This window comes from Cydia amplana, chromosome 5 (assembly GCF_948474715.1).
Source record: "Cydia amplana chromosome 5, ilCydAmpl1.1, whole genome shotgun sequence".
Taxonomy (NCBI): domain Eukaryota; kingdom Metazoa; phylum Arthropoda; class Insecta; order Lepidoptera; family Tortricidae; genus Cydia; species Cydia amplana.
Window position 1 is genome coordinate 15,595,572 of NC_086073.1, and position 22,831 is coordinate 15,618,402.

At 38.1% G+C, this 22,831-nt stretch overlaps 1 protein-coding gene across 1 annotated transcript; it reads right to left on the reverse strand.

The window, feature by feature from the left end:
• Nucleotides 1-1,102: 1,102 nt before the first annotated feature.
• Nucleotides 1,103-19,422, reverse strand: LOC134648132 (protein Wnt-1). Its single transcript, XM_063502604.1, has 4 exons — nt 19,071-19,422; nt 13,059-13,321; nt 3,673-3,971; nt 1,103-2,848 (listed from the first exon to the last, which is right to left on the reverse strand). Exons 1-4 carry the CDS (start codon nt 19,160-19,162, stop codon nt 2,324-2,326), a joined length of 1,179 nt encoding a protein of 392 aa, XP_063358674.1. The 5' UTR covers nt 19,163-19,422; the 3' UTR covers nt 1,103-2,323.
• Between the last annotated feature and the right edge of the window lie 3,409 nt (nt 19,423-22,831).

The following is a 22,831-nucleotide window of genomic DNA, read 5'->3' on the forward strand; positions in this document are numbered from 1 at the left end:
CATTGCCACTGGTTACCTTTCGAATCAGCACATATTACACCGAAATCATCTAATTTTGAACGCAAAACATGTTTGCAAATCGGAAATGAATAATTTACGTTTGATTAGGAATCCTTAAGCTAGTATAGATGAATCTTCATAATGAAAATCTTTACATTTAGTGATGTAACCTGTAAAAATATATATTTTTAAGTACCTACTTGCCCTCATCCGGTGAAAAGTAAGTAATGACCATGTGAGAAAATTGGTCTGATATGTATTTTTGGGTCCACAAGTAAAGATGGTCGCATGTTTCCTTACATACTTATGACCCAGAAAAACGTATCTAAGACGAATTGTTTCGGTCACTATGGCTCAGGTGGGTCAATGAAACATGGACTTATTAGAAAATGTGAGAAAATTACACAAAAATGGAAAGGTTTTCTTTATCCCGATTCATCTAATCATTCATTTACTTTAAAGCAACATTTTAAAGTAAATTCATGCATAATAAAAACAAGTTTTCAATAAATATTAAAAAGAAACCTATGACAATATGTTTGCCATAATATCCTTACACGAAGGCTCAGCAGGGGCTACCTATTACTTACTGGCTAACTATTTTATATCACATATCACGTACGATATATTTTTATAATAAATCCCTTTGAGGCAAACTATCGAATTTGGACAGTCAGGTTTAGTACAGTTATTGGGACATTGAGTATTGCCTTATATCCACTGAGAATGGAAATGTCACGCCGAAAGCATTTTAAGGCCGAGCCGAGCCGAATGCGTAATGCAGCAACGATTCAGATTCCGTCTTAAATACACGTATGCACACGCTGATCGTAATATCTGAAGAATGTAACAGTTGACATGTAATTTCATACATTACAAATGACGTTAGAACGCGAGTCTCTACGTAGGGAGCTGTAAGCGTACTGCAAACGCATCTGGTTTAGCATGTCTTTAAAGCTACAATACATTTATTAGTAAATAGTTGTCTGCTCTTGGCAATTTTGTACGACAGAAAATTAAATTTACGATCAACTACAAAAACGCCCCAAACTTAATGGATACATCGGGTATCCTTCAATCATATTATTCATATCAATGTCATATTATTATTCATTAGTGGAAACAAATCAACGGTGGTCTGTTACAATTAATCAGTTACAAATCATTAATTTATATATCGCATGCATCAATCAATAGTTTTGTAGATACTTCTACTAAAATCCGTAAAATCGGCACAATATAAAGTTACTAAAAGTGACACACATGCTTTAACATGAGGACATATATTAAGGACAGCGTAAATGGACGAGCATAATGTATAAAATGTACAACATGTGTCAAGCTCGCGTGCATATTATCTCGGACTATCGGACGCAGCACGCATACAATATTATACGTATAATACTGATTATTTAATTCGTTTAATATTTAATTAAAATTCTCGAGAGCGTTTATCTCGTAATGTGGGACACTTTTACGACGACTACTTGCGGGCTGATAACAGGCTCCCAGCGTCCGCGAAGACACCCTATGCCTTCGGAATAAGACACAAATTCCAATAACAAGCCTAATTATAATATGAAAATTATATTTATAAGATAATTTCGCTTTTGATGCAACAGTTATACGTGCGTGCACAGTAGGATGCATTAATATAACTAATTAACCCGATATAATCATTGCTATTGTTATATCCAAGTATAACTATCCGCAAAAACAAAATCTATCTATTATACACAACTTTGAAATGATATTAAGAAATATCAATTAAAGTCAGAATAAGCGTAGCGTAGGTGTCTCCAGTCGGAGCGCAGTCAAACGGAAATAATACGTATAGGTACCATATCTAAAATAAATAAATTATACACCTGACTGCATAAGGAAACCAATAAAACCAATTCCGATTGTACCAGGGATGACAGGCTGACAGAAACAAATCGTCATTAAACTGGTCTCATTAGTTTCCGAACGACAGTGTTCACAAAAATAACGTTACTAGATCACATGTTCGCACTTAATAGCCAAATAAATTAACCGAGCGAGTGGGCCGAGATTACTACACAGTATATCGCTTATTTTAATTTCACGCCGGATCAATTATACGCGTAAAAAAGAAGAAATAAACAGTGATATAGAACTATTTACATAAGTCAACATGAATTACGATTTCGTCGACTCCGATAGAAGAAAAAGTGAAGCGATTATATACACGGTCCGTTATCTGCCTCGGAGCACTTGAAACGGGTCCACTCTCGAGTCCAAGTCACAACCACCAGAATTTCTAATCACAAGTGTAACTGGTACACAGTCCGACGTCTGACGCCTATAAGCACGTGTGGACCTTCTTCTGGGTATGACACACCTTGCATTTGACCTCACAACACCAGTGGAACGTGCAGTTGCACCGCTCCACGACTGTCATCTCTACAGTCTTAAAGCCGCGCCCGCAGCACATGAGGTCACAGCCGTCGACGCCTATGCTCGTCTCGTTGCAGGTGCGTCCGTGCGTGCCGGGGATGCCTAGCCGTGGGTTCTTTTCGCAGAATCCCGGCGAGGCTTCTAAGTAGACCAGGTCTTTGACGCCCGGCGACTTGTGGTCCGGGTTGTGCGGCCGCAGTTGGAAGCCGTACCGGTTTCGTCGCGGCACGCGGTGCGGCGCCGCGTCGTTGCGCTGCACGGGCGCCTCCTCCGCGTTATGCATCATGACGCGCGATGCGCCGTCGAACCGGTCCTTAAGCGCGTCGCCCACCGACCGAAAGCTCGGCAGCCGCATCCAACACGTCTTTACAGTGCAGGATCCCGACATGCCGTGGCACTTGCATTCTTGCCGCATCTCCGTTTGCACGTGCTGCCAACAAAATAATATTATTAGTACTGAATTGCCGCTGCGCCTAGAAGGGGGTCTCGATAGAAGCATCAGATACATAATGATGTACGAATATCTTTAAATTCCTTCGATAAGCGTCGATAGTAGTGATCGATGATTCCTTAAGCGCACTCCGTCGATCGCATCTCACGATCGAGCAAATTGTTACAAATCGTGAGGAGGTGGGCCGGTCGTCACCGCGTGTGGACCGATCATAAATCATGCTCTAGGGACATTCATCATTCTTAGAAGGTAGATAAATGACGTGAGGACGGAGACAGTAAATATTTTACTATCCCCGAGCGCTGGCGCTTCGTAGAACGCGGAACGCGTATTTATTCATTCACATTGTATGGTCGAGTGTCCAAATATGTGTAAAACAATCGATGGAATGTCGTGAATATTCATCAGGTGGACACCCAGTGCGTGTGTCGTGACAGGAATTAAGCGCGTGGCTTAATGATGCGGCCGGGTGGCTCGAGGCGCCCGTCGTTCCTTTTAGATGAATTTTAGGGGGGAACAGACAGTGGGTATGCAAATGGTGGGTGCGGTGGGAGGGAGCTGCGCGAGCGCAACGAATGGGTGGCGGTCGCGCCGGCCCGGCCCGCGGCGTAATTAATGCACGGACGACGCGTCAAGTGGCGAGGATCAATCGTCACCCGTAATGGTAATGTAAACACGCCAGACGACAATGCCTGTCGTTGGCTCGATAGCCGATTGTTTTATTTAATGGATGTTTATGAGGTGCTACCGGCTAAGTGGCTATTGGATAAGCGTTGATGGATCGAGTGGGCCAATCGACTTACCGCTCGGCCGGCTTCGTTATTGTGTAGGTTCATTTTTTCCCGGAGCGTTTTGCCGCGCTCGCCGGTGTCGACGAATTCGCGGCTGAAGCGGAAGCCGAAGCCGATGTTGTCGCTGCAGCCGCCCCACTTCCAGACGCGCACGTTGGCGGCGGCGGCGGAGCGGCTGCGGTGCGGCTGGCGGTCGACGTGCGAGTAGTCGCACGTGCAGGACTCGATGGCGCCCTCCGCGCACGCCCGCGACACCGCGTGCGCAACTCCTGCGCTCGTTATCGCGTATATGAACGCTGTTTCTCGGCAACCTACGACAAGATAACACAAATTGTATACTTTTTTAACCAAAGCCGTAACATGCCCTTAGCGCACAATAAATGACATAGTTTTGTAACTCCCATTACTACTTTTTATTAGCAACTAGCGACCCGCCCCGGCTTCGCACGGGTTCACAAATAATACATAAACCTTCCTCTTGAATCACTCTATCTATTACAAAAAAACGCATCAAAATCCATTGCATAGTTTTAAAGATCTAAGCACACAGACAGACAGACAGCGGGAATTGACTTTGTTTTATACTAGGTACCTATGTAGTGATAACTTATTATGTTTAGTTAATAATAAAACGAATATGCACTGCGGTATGCGAATGGAATGGTTCAATACATTTTTCAATTTGACATGTTTGGCATTTCATACAAATTAATTCGTTCCAATAACGGAGGGCCTTATTTTAATTACATTTATCGCGAAGGGTAGAAGAGGTATTAAAATATTTCAAAACGAGTCGTAAACAAATCGTATATGGCGCAGACCCTGTGGCACGATCGGTATTAGGTTAATTATATTGAGGTACCCATTGTCGTTTTATGAATTTATGGGTATGTTAATTAAAAGCGGGGACGACATTCCGAGCAAACAGAATAAGTCATGTTCGGTCCGGATTTAAGATGAAGTTAGAGCATAAAGCGAGCATCGCAGGCCCATTCATCCGAGGACGAGCGCAGCGCATCCCGTATCGAATGCTATAAATAATTAATAGCCGGCATTAGAATCAAATACTCATAAAATACAATTAAAAGAGAGAGGGTATCTATATCTCCACGATTGAAAATAAAGAAGTGCCTTACCTACCCGAGAGATTATAAATTTGATCATTACAAGTGGTACGCGCGTCGATCCCTCTCTCTTAATATCGATTTAATAACCCCAGTGCTCGATTAAAGCGAGCCCAACTCTTTGTCTACGCAACGAGACGATATTATTAACGGACCCGAATGAATAATGAATGACCGCCTAGCCGTCGAACATAATTAAATTTACATTCGTTTAAAAAAATGTGCATAAACTTTCTCGGCTGTCCCGTATGGACATTATCTCATTATTAATTCGCGTATACATTGTAATTTTACGGCGTAATGCGTATTAATACCTCGGGTATTGTTAGTGTAGCTCTCATTAAGGGGTCCTGCGCGTCAAGGCCGGGATGGAATTCCTCGCAGGCTATAAAACCCTCGATCGCTCACGAGATAGGCCCTCGATTAACGTAAAATTAGCAATTAATGCGGGCCTAATGCCGGGCCGTGTCACCTCCCGCCGTACGATCTCGAGTGTACGACGCGCCAGCGACGCCTTTGGTGGGCTACCGGCCACCTCCCGCTCGGTAAAAACGAATGACTCCTTTATGGATGTAAAAATAATAAGGAACGCGTATTTGTTGTTATTTATATCAAAAATATGTGGAACGAGCCCGGAGCGCCAGCGTTATTAAGGACTCAATAAGCAAATGAAATCATTTTTTTATTGAGATGTCATCGTGCACCGATATAAATTACGGGACGCACACTGCCGCCCGGGACCGCTTTTTGTTCGCTTTGGGATGTTATACAAAAGTATTTTATTCAGCAATTACTTTAGACGTTCGACTGGGAATTTTAATGTCAATTTCGCCATCATTCAATGCTCGGACGAAATTAATTCACGGTACAGAATACGAATACGAGCGTCGCAGAGCAGGGCATTTATCTTCAGTAATGACTTGGAAACGTTCTCTCGCATTAACTATAACGAATAGGTGCGGGCCAATTAAATATGGCACACGTAAATAACAATCGTAAAGTGATAGCTTTCGGCTAACACGGTTACATACTTCTCTGTGCGTTTTTGTAAACAAACTCTCCAACATTATAATGTTGTATGTACAAGTAATATGTTTTTATCTTTAACGCAAGAATCCGATTTATAGTTGGGTTATAAAACGGTAGAGGTCTTCTGGTGCGTCGAGTGCGGAGGTCTGCCGGCGGGGAGTCGCCAGGTGCCCGACCACGTGCTGCGCCCAATAAACGGCTTCATAACGCGTAGATATCTGTCCACACATCTGTCAACAGACATCTGTGAATGAGTGCCCGCTGAGATTTTAATGCCGCCTCTTTCTTGACCAACGGTACGACTAATTAATAAACTGCGCATTTTAATCGCTCTGTGAGAATTTTCGAGGCTTCCAAACCGATGATTCACCGACTTTGACATAAATTAGGAATAACTCTAAGTGTAAGACCTGACTGGACGCTCGTGTTAGTTTAGTGCACGCTGCTCAAATCACTTGTGAGCCCGACGCCACGCTGCACGCCCCGCCGAACGCGCCGGTTCCAGCGTCCACTCAGGCCTTACACTAAGTGTTGTAACACGCGAGACAATATTTGCTCAATGCTCAACTATAAATAATTGTGCAATTTGTGTCCGTGACCAAGCCCATCGGTTTCCCCAGCTACAAAGCCGATTGTCGCGTTTTGCGAATAAATCGCGACGTAGAAAAATTATGACAGATGCAAAGAGGCTTCATCCGCGAGGCCGCATTAGTCACGGTATTAAATAAAATGTAAATGTCCTTCGGGCCTAATTAACCGCCCAAACAACTCTAATCCGACACCGGCCATACGTAACCTGCGACACGGACAATAGCGCCTGCATTGCCTTTGAAATAATCATGTTTAACGCGCCCTATTATTTTATTATGGCAATTTCATCCCATCAAATCGCAGTCAAATAAGAACAAACATGAGTAATGTTAATCTATAAAAGTAAATTATTATTATAACTGATAATAAAGTGCTGTCGGTGGATTATCTGTGCGGATAATGAATGGTCGGCTGTACGGTTTACAGCGAGCAGCGAGCGATAATTCCATCCAGAGGATTGGCAGTTAAGGCGAGGCGTTGGAAATTTATAAAAGTCAAAATCGGATCGGCCGATCGCTCGTGCGAAATAAAACTTAATCACTGTTGACGCTTGACGAGCACCTGGCCGCGCCGAATCATTCAATAATTCAATATTAATGCACTAATTAAATACGTCTCTGTCCGCATTAAGTCATCACGCCTAAGTGTTGCCGCGAGATTAATAAGAAGGATTGACTTATGACGGTTCGCGCGTCGCGCCTCATGAGCCTTATTATTTACAACGACTTACATTATTCAAATTTGATGGGACGTAATTACTCAAAACAGCGATAAATCACGCGTTTATAAAAGGAGCCACGGCGTTTGACCGGTTTGGAGCGCGGCTCTATCGAACTATGATGAACTCATTACAGATTTGTATTTATACAACGTTTTACTGCCGTGTAATGACATTTTATCTTCTGCAGTAAAAGAAATGACTTTGATTCGTTTCGTCGAAAAACACATAAAAATTACTCCGTAACGTCGACTTAAGGTGCCGTTACAAAAATGAAAGGAACCTGCAATGGTAGCTAGCCATTAAGGTGCAAAAACAAAGCAAAAGTGAACTAGTAAAGGTAATTTTGCTATAAAGGCGCGTCAAGAATGGGGCAATAAAAAGCAATAATTCATTTTCGTTATGCCGTGTATGGGTGATAATTTCACATTGATTCCGCGGTCCGAGCCTTCAGTGCGACAATTGAGAATTACGTCGGCCGTATATCACTCATTGTGAGTGGCACAAAGCGGCTACCACTCGGCCGGCTACCATCCGCCACCGCTCCCGGCCATCCATTTCCATTCCCATTGCCATTCACGCGACAGACAAAGACATTTGTTTTCAAACTCGAAAAAAAGTACCGAAAATAATTCCGTTTCAAGTGAGCTGTCAATAAACAATAACGGGCAGCTCGAATTGAAACTTTTGATAGGTCGTAATTTCGCAAGACAAAAACTTAAATTCTACCAACTTTTTGCCTTAGCGGAATACGCGAGTAGAATAAAAACGAAGCGACGAAACTTCTGTATCTCAAAAACAATTCAAACGCCACAAAACCTAAAACGCTTATCTAATTGAGCATTAAATATTTCGTCGAGCGCATTTTGTATCCATTTTATTTTGTGAGTCGATCGTTTTATACGTTTTATCCACCCACGGCGATGGAATCTTGGGAGCCGATATTCGAAACACTTCAAAACAGGAAATATTTGAAAAAAGGTCGGGTTTTATTGGCCGAGTTACCTGCTATTAGGCGATGTTAGGTGTAAACGCGGCTTCCGTGGAGCTCGCTAAACTACTCGGCAGGAGGGCTCGCTCGCTCCGCGGGGACCCATATATTTTTCTATTCTCGACAATAACACGAGGCATAAAGGCTCGAGCTCATTGTGCCGTTGTCATCATTTGTGTTAATGCGATCCTTGAGGTTTGCACCACAATGGGATGAAGACGTCTCGTCTAGTGTCAATGCTGTGACGAGGTGTAAATTAGTAATTATTCGCGCCCTACCGGGCGGTCTTTGTGAGCAGAGCGGTAATTATGTTGCGAGACAAACTCTTTGTCAGCCAGGATTGGATGAGCGTTTTCTATTAAGCTATGATTCGCGAGCTTCATTAACGGACGCTGCCTCCCGCCGCGATCGACTGCGTTTTTATGCGTTTCTCAAATGGAGGTAATTGCAAAGTATAAAAAGTTTATCGTTGATATTTGCGGCAGTAACGCGCGGCCGCCGCCCGCCCCGGTGCGCGTACTCTTAATAAAGTAATACTCTCTAAACACACACGCATATAACATAAATTTTGTAATCGCTGAGGTTTTTTTAATCAGTGAAATTATAACTATACGGTGGTCTCCGAGCTCTTTTAGCGAGGTCCTTTATTAAGGAATATAATATATATGAATAACCGGTGGATATGACATAAATATATTTCCATAGAATAATGCGGTATCATTTTGGGTCATCCCATTCGTTTTTCGTCAAGTTCTTAAATTAGTCCTATTCTGCTTTCGTCACTCATTCTACATTGAAAGATTTGAAAGCGACTGACGATTGTGACGAATGTAGAATGGGTGACGAAAGTAGAATAGGACTAATTTAAGAACTTCACGAGAAACGAATGGGACGACCCAAGATGATACCAATAATGCCACTAAAAAGTATATTATACACAAATTACATGAGTAGGTTTGAAAAGATAGAATCTTAATTGGTACCTATTATAAATCCATTCAAATATTAATTCCCATTTGGTCATAAAACTATTCTCAAAATGGCGATAATTATCGCTTGCGTGCTCAATTACTTTAAATTGGTTCTGTCTCAGCAATTTACATGTTTTATTTAAATAAATAATCCGGATCTGGACCGATAATAATTCTTTTGATTTACCAATCCACACAGACCTGTCTCGCCGCGGGGTAGTGTCGACCCCGAAACGTTTCTTTTTTCCAACTAATGATCATTAATATTGAGTAAACATATAAATCTAATTGCGATTTGTTACCAATAACCTTACATGAATATTTCATAAGTTAAATGGTTTATGGTCTCGTTTACGAAGGCTTATTAAGTGCCCATTAATGTTGAACATAGATATTGTGGTTGGCAAGAACCTTTTACAACTTGACCATAGGGTTACACAATGGGCTACTTTCCTACTAGTCAAATCAGCTTCTTTTTTAGAACTGTCAAAATGATTTGCTAATATAGAATTTATATGAAAACGTGTGTAGTGACGTCACAGTCAACTCACCTACTTTTTCTACTTTCATCCGATTTATTAAAAATAAATTGTGTTTAACAATAACTGCTATCTATGTTTTTCTAATAATTATCTGGTGCTTTATTTCGTGCACGGTGTGAAATAATTTATTTTAAGTAGAGGAAAGTACCCAATTCGTGAAGTTTATAAAGCGTAGAAAGGATTCGAATGAACGGACCGACAACAAAGAATGACTCAATCGCCTCCATTCACAGCAATAGTTAACATTCCCTAAGAAACGTGAGCGCACATTAAGAATAGCATCTTTCACTGCATTCGAAGCTAATAGAAACATCGTTTACCGCAAACGTTTGGACATTTCATTAACGCGAGTTCAATAACCGGAGCGCACTCCAGTCCAAACGGATGGGCCCAGATATCGACGAATTCGAAATAAGATCGAATTAGCTGGAGATATGGAAGCGAACGCTCTTAATTTTGAAGATAACCCCAGTAATGCGGGCGCGCCGACCTCCGTCCGATCTAAGGAAAGCTTTCCGATATAACTTTTTATTTATGTTTTAATCAATGCCAGACACTTTTTACATGGTTGCGTAAGAACCTGTTTATAAAAAGAGTAAACCTAAGTGGATTGAATCGTATAACTAATTAACTTAATTATCGAAATGTTAAATTCTATTGTGAATCGAATTTGTATTAATCATTCAGTAAAGTCCCATGCGAAGTTTGCAAACAGCGCAAAAAGCCTGAACGACAAAATTGAATTACAAACTGGCTTTTTTGCTGTTTTTATCGAATAATGCTCTTAAAAGACCAGATGTTCGCGAGCTCATAATAAGGCATATCGCGTACAAAGCATCGAAATCGGACACCGGAGATGGAACAACCATGATTCGGGCAACAAAGTAACCGTTTGCAGTCAAGCAACTTGATTGTTACTCAAATTGGTATCTTAATGAGAGGGGATAAAAGCCATTCTATTTTTTGTGGACGGTGAAAGTGGTTTGGTTGTTTGGGTCCGTGCGAGTTTAGCGAAGTGTCTACAAGATGTAGATGTTTTGACCGTTGTTTACACACACTAGAACTAATTTATTGTAACTCTGATCTACGCTAGTCGGTAAATTAACTGGGCTACTATAATATTTCTCACGATCACTTGTGTAGTTTAAAAGGTCATTCTAGGTGTTAGTCAATGTCTATCCAATTACTTGTTATATTATTGAGTTGAGTCAATGAACCCGGGGCCGTATTTAATAAGGAAAACCTAATACCAATATAAAATCGATTCATTTATGAACATTATTAGTGCGCCGCAGCCTTTTGTTTTTTTTATAAAGTGTACCTATGTTTGAATTCCTATCTATGAATTTTTATGAGTATAACTGATCGCAAAGATTACTACAACTAATATCATCTAAGTGCTGCCAGCTATTGAGTTTGCTATCACAATCACACGAAAAGATCTAGCGCTCCGCTCGGCCTGAGGGTGCAGCATCTGTTAATAACACTAATAACACTGTAGATACCTACATACATTATATCGAATCTTAATGACGAATTAATATGATTATGTATATTTATTATAATAGCTATATGATTCATCTATAGAATAATCAGTTCCAAGTTAAGCATAGACAACCTAGCAAACGTGTATAAATAAAATGCTACATTAATCATCTGATATCCCATTTGTCTGTTACTAAGTTACTTGCCAGTATGTGAGTGCGAGAGGGACAAATGCTGTATGTTGGGCATAAAAGCAAACGTGCTGACTAATTAATATGCTATATTAAGAGTACCTACCTGCTAAAGCCACTTGTCTATACAAATGAATCTATAATATATAATTCTCAAAATAAAGATCAAAACTAGAAATATGTAATTTGTGACTGAAATAAATAAAAATAACAACGAATTTAAGGTTATTAGCATAAAAAGAACCTAAAAGTAAACATTATTACGGGAAGCAAGAATCAGTTAAAAGTAAAGCACTTTCTCATCGGAGCGACAACATTAATGACAACCTTTAGAATGATACAATGAGTAAAACACTATCATTATTCCTCGTCCGCCATTATAATCTCCGTAGCCTGAAGTTTATTCATCTACAGCGTTAATACGCGTCCGAGTGTACCAGTATTGTGGAACTAATGGGGATCTATTTGCTGATTCGTATCTATTGATAATATCGCCCATTCAAATCGAGTAAATGGACTCTACGGTGTATCTGTGAGATTATGGGATTTAATGCGTTGCTGGTCCCTTACACAATAGAACCAGTATAAATAGAGCTCTCATCACGCATAGTTGAGACGTATTTAAGGGTCACAGTTAAACTGGATATAAGGTGATGTCGGAATAGCAGGGATATTCGCGGAGCGTCGACCATCCAAGCGGAATGGTTGCAGGATAATGGTGATTTTGTGATTTAAGGGTTCCGAATTATGAAATATACTTTTAGATTACTTTTACGATATAGTTTGATTACCAACTTTTTTACGTTTACATTCGTTTCCATTCTGATTTTTATTATTTATAAATAGAAAGTTTTGGTTTTTAGGAATTTCATTAGGTAGGTATTGTGAAGTTCATGAAAAATTAAATTATTCTAATTTAATTCAATAACATGTATTGAAGATTAAAGAAACAAACTAATTTGCTAATACTCTCGCTTTGCTAGCAAACGAATTGTAACTCTATCATATCTCCCAAAGGCCCAATTTCCGAAAACGTTAATTAAAATCAGATTCCCTTTAACAAATGAAAAAAAGAGCTCCCGTCACTCGGGCACACGTAATTGATCCCGGATGTTTTATCTTGATGAGCCCTTTATCCCCGCGCTACCCCATTGAAGATACCATCTAAAGGGTTGCTTACAAATATCACTTAATTTGTACTCTTTGTTACTTCACTAAACCCTCCACTTTTTACATTTCAAGCATAGGTACATTTCAATTGCAAGTTTTTAAGCCATCGATAATCTGTTCTTCTCCAAAAAAGATTATATGGCCTTAGTTTTTTAACTTTTATTTTGCACCGAAATTGAGACAAATGAATGACGCGTGTTCTTATAATGGCTGTTTAAGTTTTAAGTACCGGTGACAGGATCAGTGTGATTTGTACGTATTATCGTAATTGGTAATTATTTATCTCTAACTTTTCCGATTCAACGTCCCTTATAATCTGACGCATTTAACATTTGCATATTTATGAAGGGTACACAGAAAGAACATGTCTAGTCACTCTGACAAAATTTTGATTTATAGCGGTTTGAAAGGACCGACGTCAGTACATAATTAACCATATTATTTTCGTGTAGGTGTTTTTAAAGTGAGAAAAAAGTTATACCTATTTATGATTACAGAGGCAACAGAAGCTGTAACAGTTCATTGATATTTAAAATCTAATTTTTCAAAGCATTACACAGGGCTACAGTTTCAAAAAAACACTTACCTTTGTCTACAATTTTGCCGAATAAATTCTTTCCCCTTAGAAAATTTCTCGTTGAACAGTTCCATCTTCTATATTTGAATTGGTGCTGGCACTCGGCGACAGCCATGCTGGCTCCTTTCGCGACTGCGGCTAGAACCCCAGGGTTCTCTCGCGCCAGTCGCCGCTGTTTCCTCCTCAACGTGGCGTGTACAGCGGGGTCCATGTACAACACGCCCGGAGATATAGGCGACAAATTATTCGGCTCCCCCGCTTTCGCGATACCCCTGAAACAAAGCGAAACGCTACAAAAACGATCCACTTTTGTCACCGTTGCAAAAGACAATGGCATCCCAAAAAAACATAATCCGAACGCCACTTAAGGCCGGGTGCTCGAAATGAACTGCTCATTTGAAAAGGTAAAGACAACAAACAATTGACGACCGAACTGTCAATCCGCAGACGTTTAGATAAATATTTGCGTCGCGCATTAATCTTGGAGGGGCCGAGTCAACAGGCAGAGCGATCGAGATCACGGGCTGTTGACTCGTCCTCGGTTCGAAAACTTGGTCTTCGGCCACAAAAAAACCCGGAGCACTCGCCGGCCGCTCCAAACGCTGGAAATGGTATTACTTTTCTATTTGCTTTTCTTTGTAGTCGAGTGTTACGTAAATATGGACGCGTTCGTCGGAAATTCTCATTTCCTCTAAGAATTTGTGGAGACGCTGCGACACGGTTTTGTTTTTAGATTTTAAGGCTTTCTTTACTTTTAGTTCAAGATTTATGTGCGCTAACTTGTTTTCTTTAACTCCTTCAAACCTTTTTTTCTTCTGGCTGTGACATTCGATTTGCTCTTAAACTTTTTATTGCAGTCTGTCTGAATAAAATTATCCTAATAGTGTGCCAAACATCGGTGGCAATAAGATATTTCAAGATTGTTATCTAATGATTACATCAAATTTAAATAAGTCACATAAACAGCATTTAGTTCTTTATAGCAGGTAAAATAATCAACAGCAGTTAATACATTTGCATAAATCAATTTCTTATTTTGAAACTCAATACGTCAATTAATTTATATCATGTTTTTTCTTCAAAACGAACATGCAAGTGCATTTAAAATCAAATCTTTTATTATGTCCGATTTTATTTGCCACTTAGTTTAATTTATGCAATACTTATCATCATCATTGTGGTCATTCTACTCATCAAAAAGTTACTGAACTTATCATAATGTCTCGGATGTTAAATGACGCGTCGACAGTTTAAAAAGATCTTAATCCGATATTGGGTGCTACAAAAAAAATCGACACCTACAACTGCTTGGAAAACAAAGGATATTTGCCTGTCCATATATAGTTCTTAGCACTTGTCACGTCAGTAGGAAACTAAATACGAAGCGAGTCTTAAGGGAAAAAATCGTGAATGACTTTCACGGGCACACGAAATGTTTGGACAGCGATAAAGGCCTGTATGAATGTGTCAAAATAACAAATATTGTCTTTGGAAGGCTTGGGCTCTTATTCGGGTAATTAAGCGTTTCCTTGGGTGATGAAAGACGGAGTGGTACTCTTAGTATTCACAACTAAAAGGCCGAAAACATTGATTTACTAAATTTTTTTTTTGATCTTGAAATTATTACATTACCATTGAACTCAATTATCAGGGAATAGATGTACATACATACATACATACCGGTCAAAATCATAACCCTCGTTTTGCTTTACTTAGGGCAACTTGCACCATCCCACTAACCCGGGCCACCCGGGGTTAACAGGTTAAACCATTAACCCAGTATCAAATTGTACTGGTAACCATGGTGCCTCCAGGTTTAACGGGTTGACCCAGGGTTAGTGGAATGGTGCAAGTGGCGCTTAGTCGGATAAAAATGAAGCAGATTTTTAAGATCTAGGTATGTTATGCCCGAGATAGACTTGTAAGTTTTACTTACGTAAGTAGGGACAAAGCTATTTGTCAGAATGAGATAACGATATTCATATTTCATTCTGTAGTATAACTGTGCCCCTACTTACGTAAGTAAAACATACAAGTGTATATTGGGCCTTAATATAACAATAACACTGTTCAAAATCACCATGGAATAGCCATACGCTCTAAACGATTTCGTGAACCAGTTTAATCGGGATGGGACAAGTTCAAACTTGAATCGGTCTAATAACATTAATATCAAGCCATTCGAGTATAATGTAATGAAGCCATTCTGATGTGATGGTGACATTACATGAATGAATAATGTCGTCTAATTGAATGAACATGGCTCGATAAATGTAGGTTGGGAAAGGTTAACGAGTGTTTAAATTATTGGTGAAATTATGAAACAAATGTAACTAATAAATACTATGATAGTCCGAATTGTATTAATAATAATATAGAGAAAACTAATAAATTGAATAATATTGGTATCTATACCCGATTTACCCGTTCTAGATAGTAGAAAATGATTAAATATTCACATACTAAAAAGGTTAATGGAGTGAAATAAACTAAACAAACGACCATTTTGAACATTGCAACTGACTGGAAGATGGATATGGATTTATCTCGTAGTGCCAAAAATATTATTGCACAGTTTAATGAAGTAAATAACTAACATTATTTGTCATCTGTCATATAAATGTTACTTGGAACAATTAAACCTTTAACAATTTTTGGTTTCATGTGAACGCTTAACTATATTCGAGACGGCAAACCCCAAGTATCATACTCATACTTGTACCAATGTACTAACAAACTTAATTTTTTTGATAACAAATAAAACCTATATTATCAACTCTTAACAGTTTTAACTCGTTTTACTCCACGTGTATGATCCTTCAAGAAAGGCGCTCTGGGCAGAGAATGTATCTCCTAGGCACTGCTTTTAGTGCTTTTGATGCAACGAATATCGTATTGCGAAAATATAGTCAGCAACACATACTAAAGTTTCAAGCAACCTCAATTGATATTTTTAACCACACGACGTTTAAATCTTTATAAACGGCCTGCTTTATCAGTGTTATCGCGATTCAGGCACGCGATTCCGTAGCGTTATACCGGAGAGATGTGATGAATACAAATTAGTTGAACAATTTTGTTTTATCTTTTATCGCGGTGTGTAGGAGTTTTAATAACTTAAAAATAAAGTAAAGTTTAACACGCGCGTTGGCATGGTTCATAAAGGTGTTTTTGCGGTTTAGCTAGGCGGGTTTAAATGTTCGGTTTTTAAGTGGTGGTTCCGGCAGATGGCATTTGGTTAAGTGAGTAGCGAAAGGGGGATTCATTTCCTTAATGACAAGAGAATGCATACGATCTGAAAGTATATGTTTATTATTTGTAAATTTCCTTTCTTATGTTTTGATTAAATACATTTAACAAAATCTCAATGTAAAAATGAATCATAAAACTTATGGAGAGGCCTCGATGTAAGCCGTCGGCTTAGTTATTAATGGACGAAAATATATATTTATAGGTATTCATAAAATAAGTAAATTATGGTAAGTAGTAAAATACCTATGTAAATAATAGCATACAGTCACATAAATATATACATTTAGTAACAAATATTAATGAAATGGTGCCGTCGGTCGGTAAGCATTCAATGATATAACTATATGGCGTAATACCGCAAACTGTAATTTATAAGGATTAATTTAATAATGGTTAATTAACATAAACAAAGTTATAGTAGTAATTAGTTTATTAGTAGAACAAACAATTAAGTTGGTAACGCGTAACACGAGCCTGTTAGTTCTGATACCCGTGATAAGAACATAATGACTTAAAAACGTGATAGAAGCGTCATACATTTAATTAAACAATTAAAAGTCTTGAGAAACTTGAGAACAAAACACGTTGCAGTTAAATACTTAAGAATGAAAATTATTTCTATATACACGTTTAGTATTTCCTTTTAATGCGTAAACAAGGCTATCGAAATGTTATTATAAAATATTGTAAGATCTTGACAAAAAATAATTTAACGAATAAATATAAATAAACGTAAATATGACAGATGTCAATACATATTTAACGATTACCGTCGCAAGCGCAACATTACCGACGGCATTTATTATTAAGTCTAGGTTACAAAAAATGTATAGTTACAGGTATAATATACAACATATTTGTTTATTCATTTTATGTCAGTATTAAAACGTAACAATCGTCGTGATTTATAATTACGGGAGTGATATTACAGTTTTTCTGTATATTACTTATAACCTTCACATATTGGATTATTAAATATGAAACTGAATCTTCTAACAAAGTAATTAACATTCAGGTAAAAGCTAAAATTAGTGGCGATTTATTAGTATGTATAAATATTACTAACTCGTAACTATTGTACAACTTGTACAAGTACAAGTTGTACAACTATTGTATTCTACCGCTGGGAATGTTTATAATTACATACACTTGGGTATACAATTGATTATATGAGTATTATACATATTTGTACAATTTAGAACATGAACAGGCAAGTACCTACAAAGGCCAATTTAAATCCCATTTAGGGATCCTTTCCAGTCAAATTTAGAGTATTAGGTAGATTAAAAACTACTTATTATTTTCCATCTAAAAGATATCTAGGTCTAGTGTGGTATTAGGCAAGACATACCAGGAGCTCAGAGATAGCAAGAGCAAATACAAACTGAATGCTCCCGTCCGTCAACCGGGATCACTTGTCGCCTTGTCTAGAAATAACAATCCACCAGTCTCTGTATAGTTTATTATACACTAACGTAAAGTTTATAACCTTTTATTTCAATGAAATATGTGTCAGAAAGTGACGTTTTTATATGACAGGTTTCAAACAACAATAAGGCATACGGTAGGTGCTATTTAAATGATTTAGTTAATGTTTTAAGCGTTTACGTAAACAATTACATGTAAATTAGCCATTGTGTGCTACTGGCATTAGTAGCATTACATGCAATCGATAGCCGGAAGATCGAATCAAAAAGGCTACAAATATTTTATAGCTGTGAACAATGAACTATAAATGGAATATTACTTTGCATTACACATTTAGTGCGGAAATACAATTAACTATTTATTGTGTTACATAAATTAGGTACAGACAGAACAAAACAAATCAGAAATCAACACTTTAAAAATTTACATTAAAAATACATTAAAATTAACTATATACTAAATTAGAACTAAACTCAGCAGGCTTTATTGTGTTTAGAAATCTACATACCTATCATATATAAATATTATAACTGGATGATATGACCACATCACAAACAACCGATTGAAATAAATAACCTCTAAATCAACCTATCTAGTGCACCTGCGAACCGTATTTAAATTATAATATGTAGTTTAAGAAGACTGTTCATTTGTAGTTACAAACATCCTATCACATCTAAAACTCCAACTACTTATCTAAGAAACTTAACCTATAAATAAAAGTGTTTATCTGTTAAATAAATGACAAACCTACACGATGTTATATTTGTACTAATAAATCTTCATAATCCCTATCAAATCTAATGCAGCTATTTATTAACTGTCACAACAAACCAAAGCCAACAAGATTACATCATTAATTTAACTTAAACATGTAATATTTTAGTTTAAAGTCAATAATTAAGTTTTAGTGGACTATAAACCGCACGCGTTAGCTTTCTTTAATGATTCGCTAATTAATATCTCACTCGATTTATATGAGGGAAACATCTGGCTGTCATCCGGCGGCGGGCGAAACTTAACTTTACTCCCTCACAATTACGGTCCAATTTAGCTAAACTTTAACTTCTACATGCCTTTTTAACTAAGACTTTTAAGGTATTCTTAAATTGTTGTGACATTAGTACGATTCGGTTGTAGTTTCATTGATGAAAACGTCATAACTTAAAGTATAATTTATGTTAGCGTATAAGGCATTTTTATAACATAAACTTTGTCAACACACAGTAATCTTCAATCAAACTTCACTTATATTGTTTCTACTCAACTGCAGTTATCATAACTACCTTAAACCCCAGCTCGCTAGTCAAAATTCCAAAGACGAGAACAGAGTGTACTCACCACCACATGCTGCCGCGTCCTCTCCGAGGCTTGCCAGCGGCGTCGCACCGTATACACAGAACTGTGAGCACAAATAACCACAAACACTTCATTTTAAGGGGCGGGAGCGAGCATGAGCGCGGCCGGTCGTCGCACGGTCACGTCTGACGGCCGAGCCCGGGCCTCGAGGCGGGCCCGGGATGGAGGGAGGTCTCTCATCACCTGCCTACGCCCGATTGGTACGCGCCTCTATTTTTTTTCGACACATTGTAATCTTTGAGTTTAGGTCATTAGGTTGGTTATGCAATTGTTGCTTGGATTAGTTGTGCTAATGTTGTTTATATTTTTATTTACATTGCCGAAACATACTTAGGTTAATTTGCTTAAGGTAATTGGCCGGTGTTAAGTTTGCGATTAAGATAAAATGATGCGATGTTTTGTTTTTTCACACCTTATATTTAATTTTTGCGCATCTGGTTTAATCAGTATCTTTATCTAGATAAATTTACAAGGCGCAGACTTTTTACCTGCAAACATATAAACACCTGAATGAACTAAGCAGGTATAACTAGGTAGTCAGGAAGATGGTGGGCAGCAATAGATCTAGTTTTTACTGGCCGCTACAAATTCCATTGAGCAAAAGAAAAAGCAGTTGATGCAATCCAGTAATTTATGGCATGTGTGTTGGTTTTAAATAGTAGTACAGTGTTGCCAGGTGTTTGCATTTAATCAATTAAAAACTGGCGTAATATGGATCTTACAGACAGTAAATTAAATTATTTTTATTAAATACAGCAAGGTTTTTGATGCAAAAATGGTAAATTTGGAACGGCTACTTAATTTTTGGTAAAGTTAAGGATGACGCACGTTAGACCGGGCCGTGTCCGGGCCGGAGCTTCCGACGCTTACTTTTCTATGACAGATGACAGGTGATCACGTGATGCTTTCCTTAGAAAACGAAGCTCCGGAAGCTCCGGCCCGGACACGGCCCGGTCTAACGTGAGCCATCCTTTAGTAGACACTTTTTAGGGTTCCGTAGCCAAATGGCAAAAAACGGAACCCTTATAGATTCGTCATGTCTGTCTGTCTGTCTGTCTGTCCGTCTGTCCGTCTGTCCGTCTGTCCGTCTGTCTGTCCGTCCGTATGTCACAGCCACTTTTCTCCGAAACTATAAGAACTATACTGTTGAAACTTGGTAAGTAGATGTATTCTGTGAACCGCATTAAGATTTTCACACAAAAATAGAAAAAAAAAACAATAAATTTTTGGGGTTCCCCATACTTCGAACTGAAACTCAAAATTTTTTTTTCATCAAACCCATACGTGTGGGGTATCTATGGATAGGTCTTCAAAAATGATATTGAGGTTTCTAATATCATTTTTTTCTAAACTGAATAGTTTGCGCGAGAGACACTTCCAAAGTGGTAAAATGTGTGTCCCCCCCCCCCCTAACTTCTAAAATAAGAGAATGATAAAACTAAAAAAAATATATGATGTACATTACCATGTAAACTTCCACCGAAAATTGGTTTGAACGAGATCTAGCAAGTAGTTTTTTTTTTAATACGTCATAAATCGCCTAAATACGGAACCCTTCATGGGCGAGTCCGACTCGCACTTGGCCGCTTTTTAATTTTTTTTGTTCGTTTAAATATATATACCTATAGCCAGTAATTAACTAGGCACATAATAAACAGATATGTAATTCCACTAAAGGCAATAGGCAATAGGGACCTAATTAAATGTTACACCTACGATTTACGAACAATAACATTAATGTGTGTCGTTTTTAAGTATATTACAATATTTTTGTTTGTCGATACGGTCGATATCTAAATAAAACTTTAGAGCAATAGCGCCTTTATGATCACCTACAATTATATACCCTTTTGCTTGAAAGCCACATTTTTTTTTCATAAATTTAGCAATCTCATTACAAAACATCCCATAATTCCCATCCCGAGTCCTAGATCCCTGCGCCATAAATCGGGATCCATGTCTATGATCGCGATGAGTCAGCGCCGGTGGGAGGGGCGGCGCGGCGGCCAATCAGCGCGCGGCGCCGGCGCAGCGCGCGGGGCGCACGTGTACTGTGTAGTGCAGCGCCTACGCTCGCACGGAACGCACGCTTTTTGCCTGCTATATAGCCACATCTCAAAATTTAGAATTTTTGGAGATTAGACCTTAATTAAAAAATAAATAAAGAAAAGAAGCCTTCTGTGCCCATACGTTATACCTACCTATCTTTTTTTACTAAATAAGTGTCCCACACAATGATATCTTCCTCTTCTACTTATGACTCCAGATTTGGCACTTACAATTCTTATCGCTATCTATGCTCGGGCCAGCTCCAACATCGTAGGTCCTGTGTCTGTAATTTCCCTTGCTAAGAACCATTTGAGGGTCCAGCAACTAAAATAAAAAACAATTCGAAACTTTACCGTAGGCATGTAAATTATTAACGAATACAGTTCCAATCCCTAAGTGCGTAGCAGCCAGTAGCGCGCCTTATAAAAGACATCAACGACTACGCACACATACACATATCATACAGGTAGAATCCTTACACGCAAACGCATATGTAAGCAAAATCAATACTCTGTACAATTAGTTAGCAAAACTTAAATTTTACGAGTTATATGATTGTTTAGGTAATAATTAGGATTGGTTTCAGTATTAGATTACAAACTAAATTGGGATTGGATATTTCATACATAGAAAATAATAATTATTGATCTTTCCATTTAGAGCCTCTTGGTTCACTTCAATGGACCGAATACCGTTTTAAAAAAAAACTACTTTATAAAACTATTGCTCAAAAAAAAAACCTACCTACAAACATCTGAAACGAAACCACTTAAAAATGAAGAGTAACTTAACTCCATAAAGTAACAGTTATGAAGATTTATTCGTAAACACTTAAAAGTACCTTCTCAAGTGGTGAAAAAAATGACATGTGTCTGGGCGAAACGTCTGGGGCGTTATGTCAAGTTTTGACACTTAATTGAACAACCATGTTTGACATTTGGGGTGAAATGTATTTTTAAATGTTCAGGGTAGTTTAGTGACATGTAGAAAAATTGGTTTGAAAGCCAATTGGACTTTTTGTAGGTAAATTATTTAAATATTAAAATTTTCTGTCATTTGTCCCGCATAACATCTGCCACCTACAAGCGTTCAAGAAACGACGACTAACTACTTATGGTTTAGGTAGAAACAACGGTTTTTATTTAATTTTCCCTATGGCCCATGTATACTTACTATTTCAGAATTTAATATTTTAATTTATATTTGAAACCTAGATGTGGCAGTTATGTTTATTTAATAATTATCGAAAATTTCATCGATATTCTGCTATAAGTAATCCGATTAATAAATCAGTAATTTAAATCTTAAATGTATATTTGTAAACTTCTTTGAAAAATTAAAAATAAGTAAGTAAAATTATGTATATTATCTAAATGATAAAAACGAGTGATGTATTGATGATGACTCATACAGGTATACCACTTTATTCTTTATTCAGGTAAATACTAAGTATAAGTTTACAGCTATAGCCAAGACACTTATACTGTTAATACATATGTAGTCAGTATCATAAAATTAGTACACTTGTATTACACACATTATCCACTTTTCGAAGCACATCAAGCTATCGAGCCTCCAACAAATTTGAGTACTCTTAAAGTTACATAAACCAGTTTCCAAAAGCTTGTGATTCACTTTCACAGCGGTTTTCCCATCCCTAACATTCGAGGCATTATGACAATGCGCAACTTACG

Bases quoted from the DNA above. Each gene is read 5' to 3' on its own strand.
- LOC134648132 (XM_063502604.1), bottom strand. From the start codon at position 19,162: ATGAAGTGTTTGTGGTTATTTGTGCTCACAGTTCTGTGTATACGGTGC. The intron at 3,972-13,058 runs GTAAGTGTTTTT...ATCTTGTCGTAG, and splicing joins CGGCAAAATTGTAGACAAAG to GTTGCCGAGAAACAGCGTTC. The intron at 2,849-3,672 runs GTAAGTCGATTG...TTTTGTTGGCAG, and splicing joins ATAACGAAGCCGGCCGAGCG to CACGTGCAAACGGAGATGCG.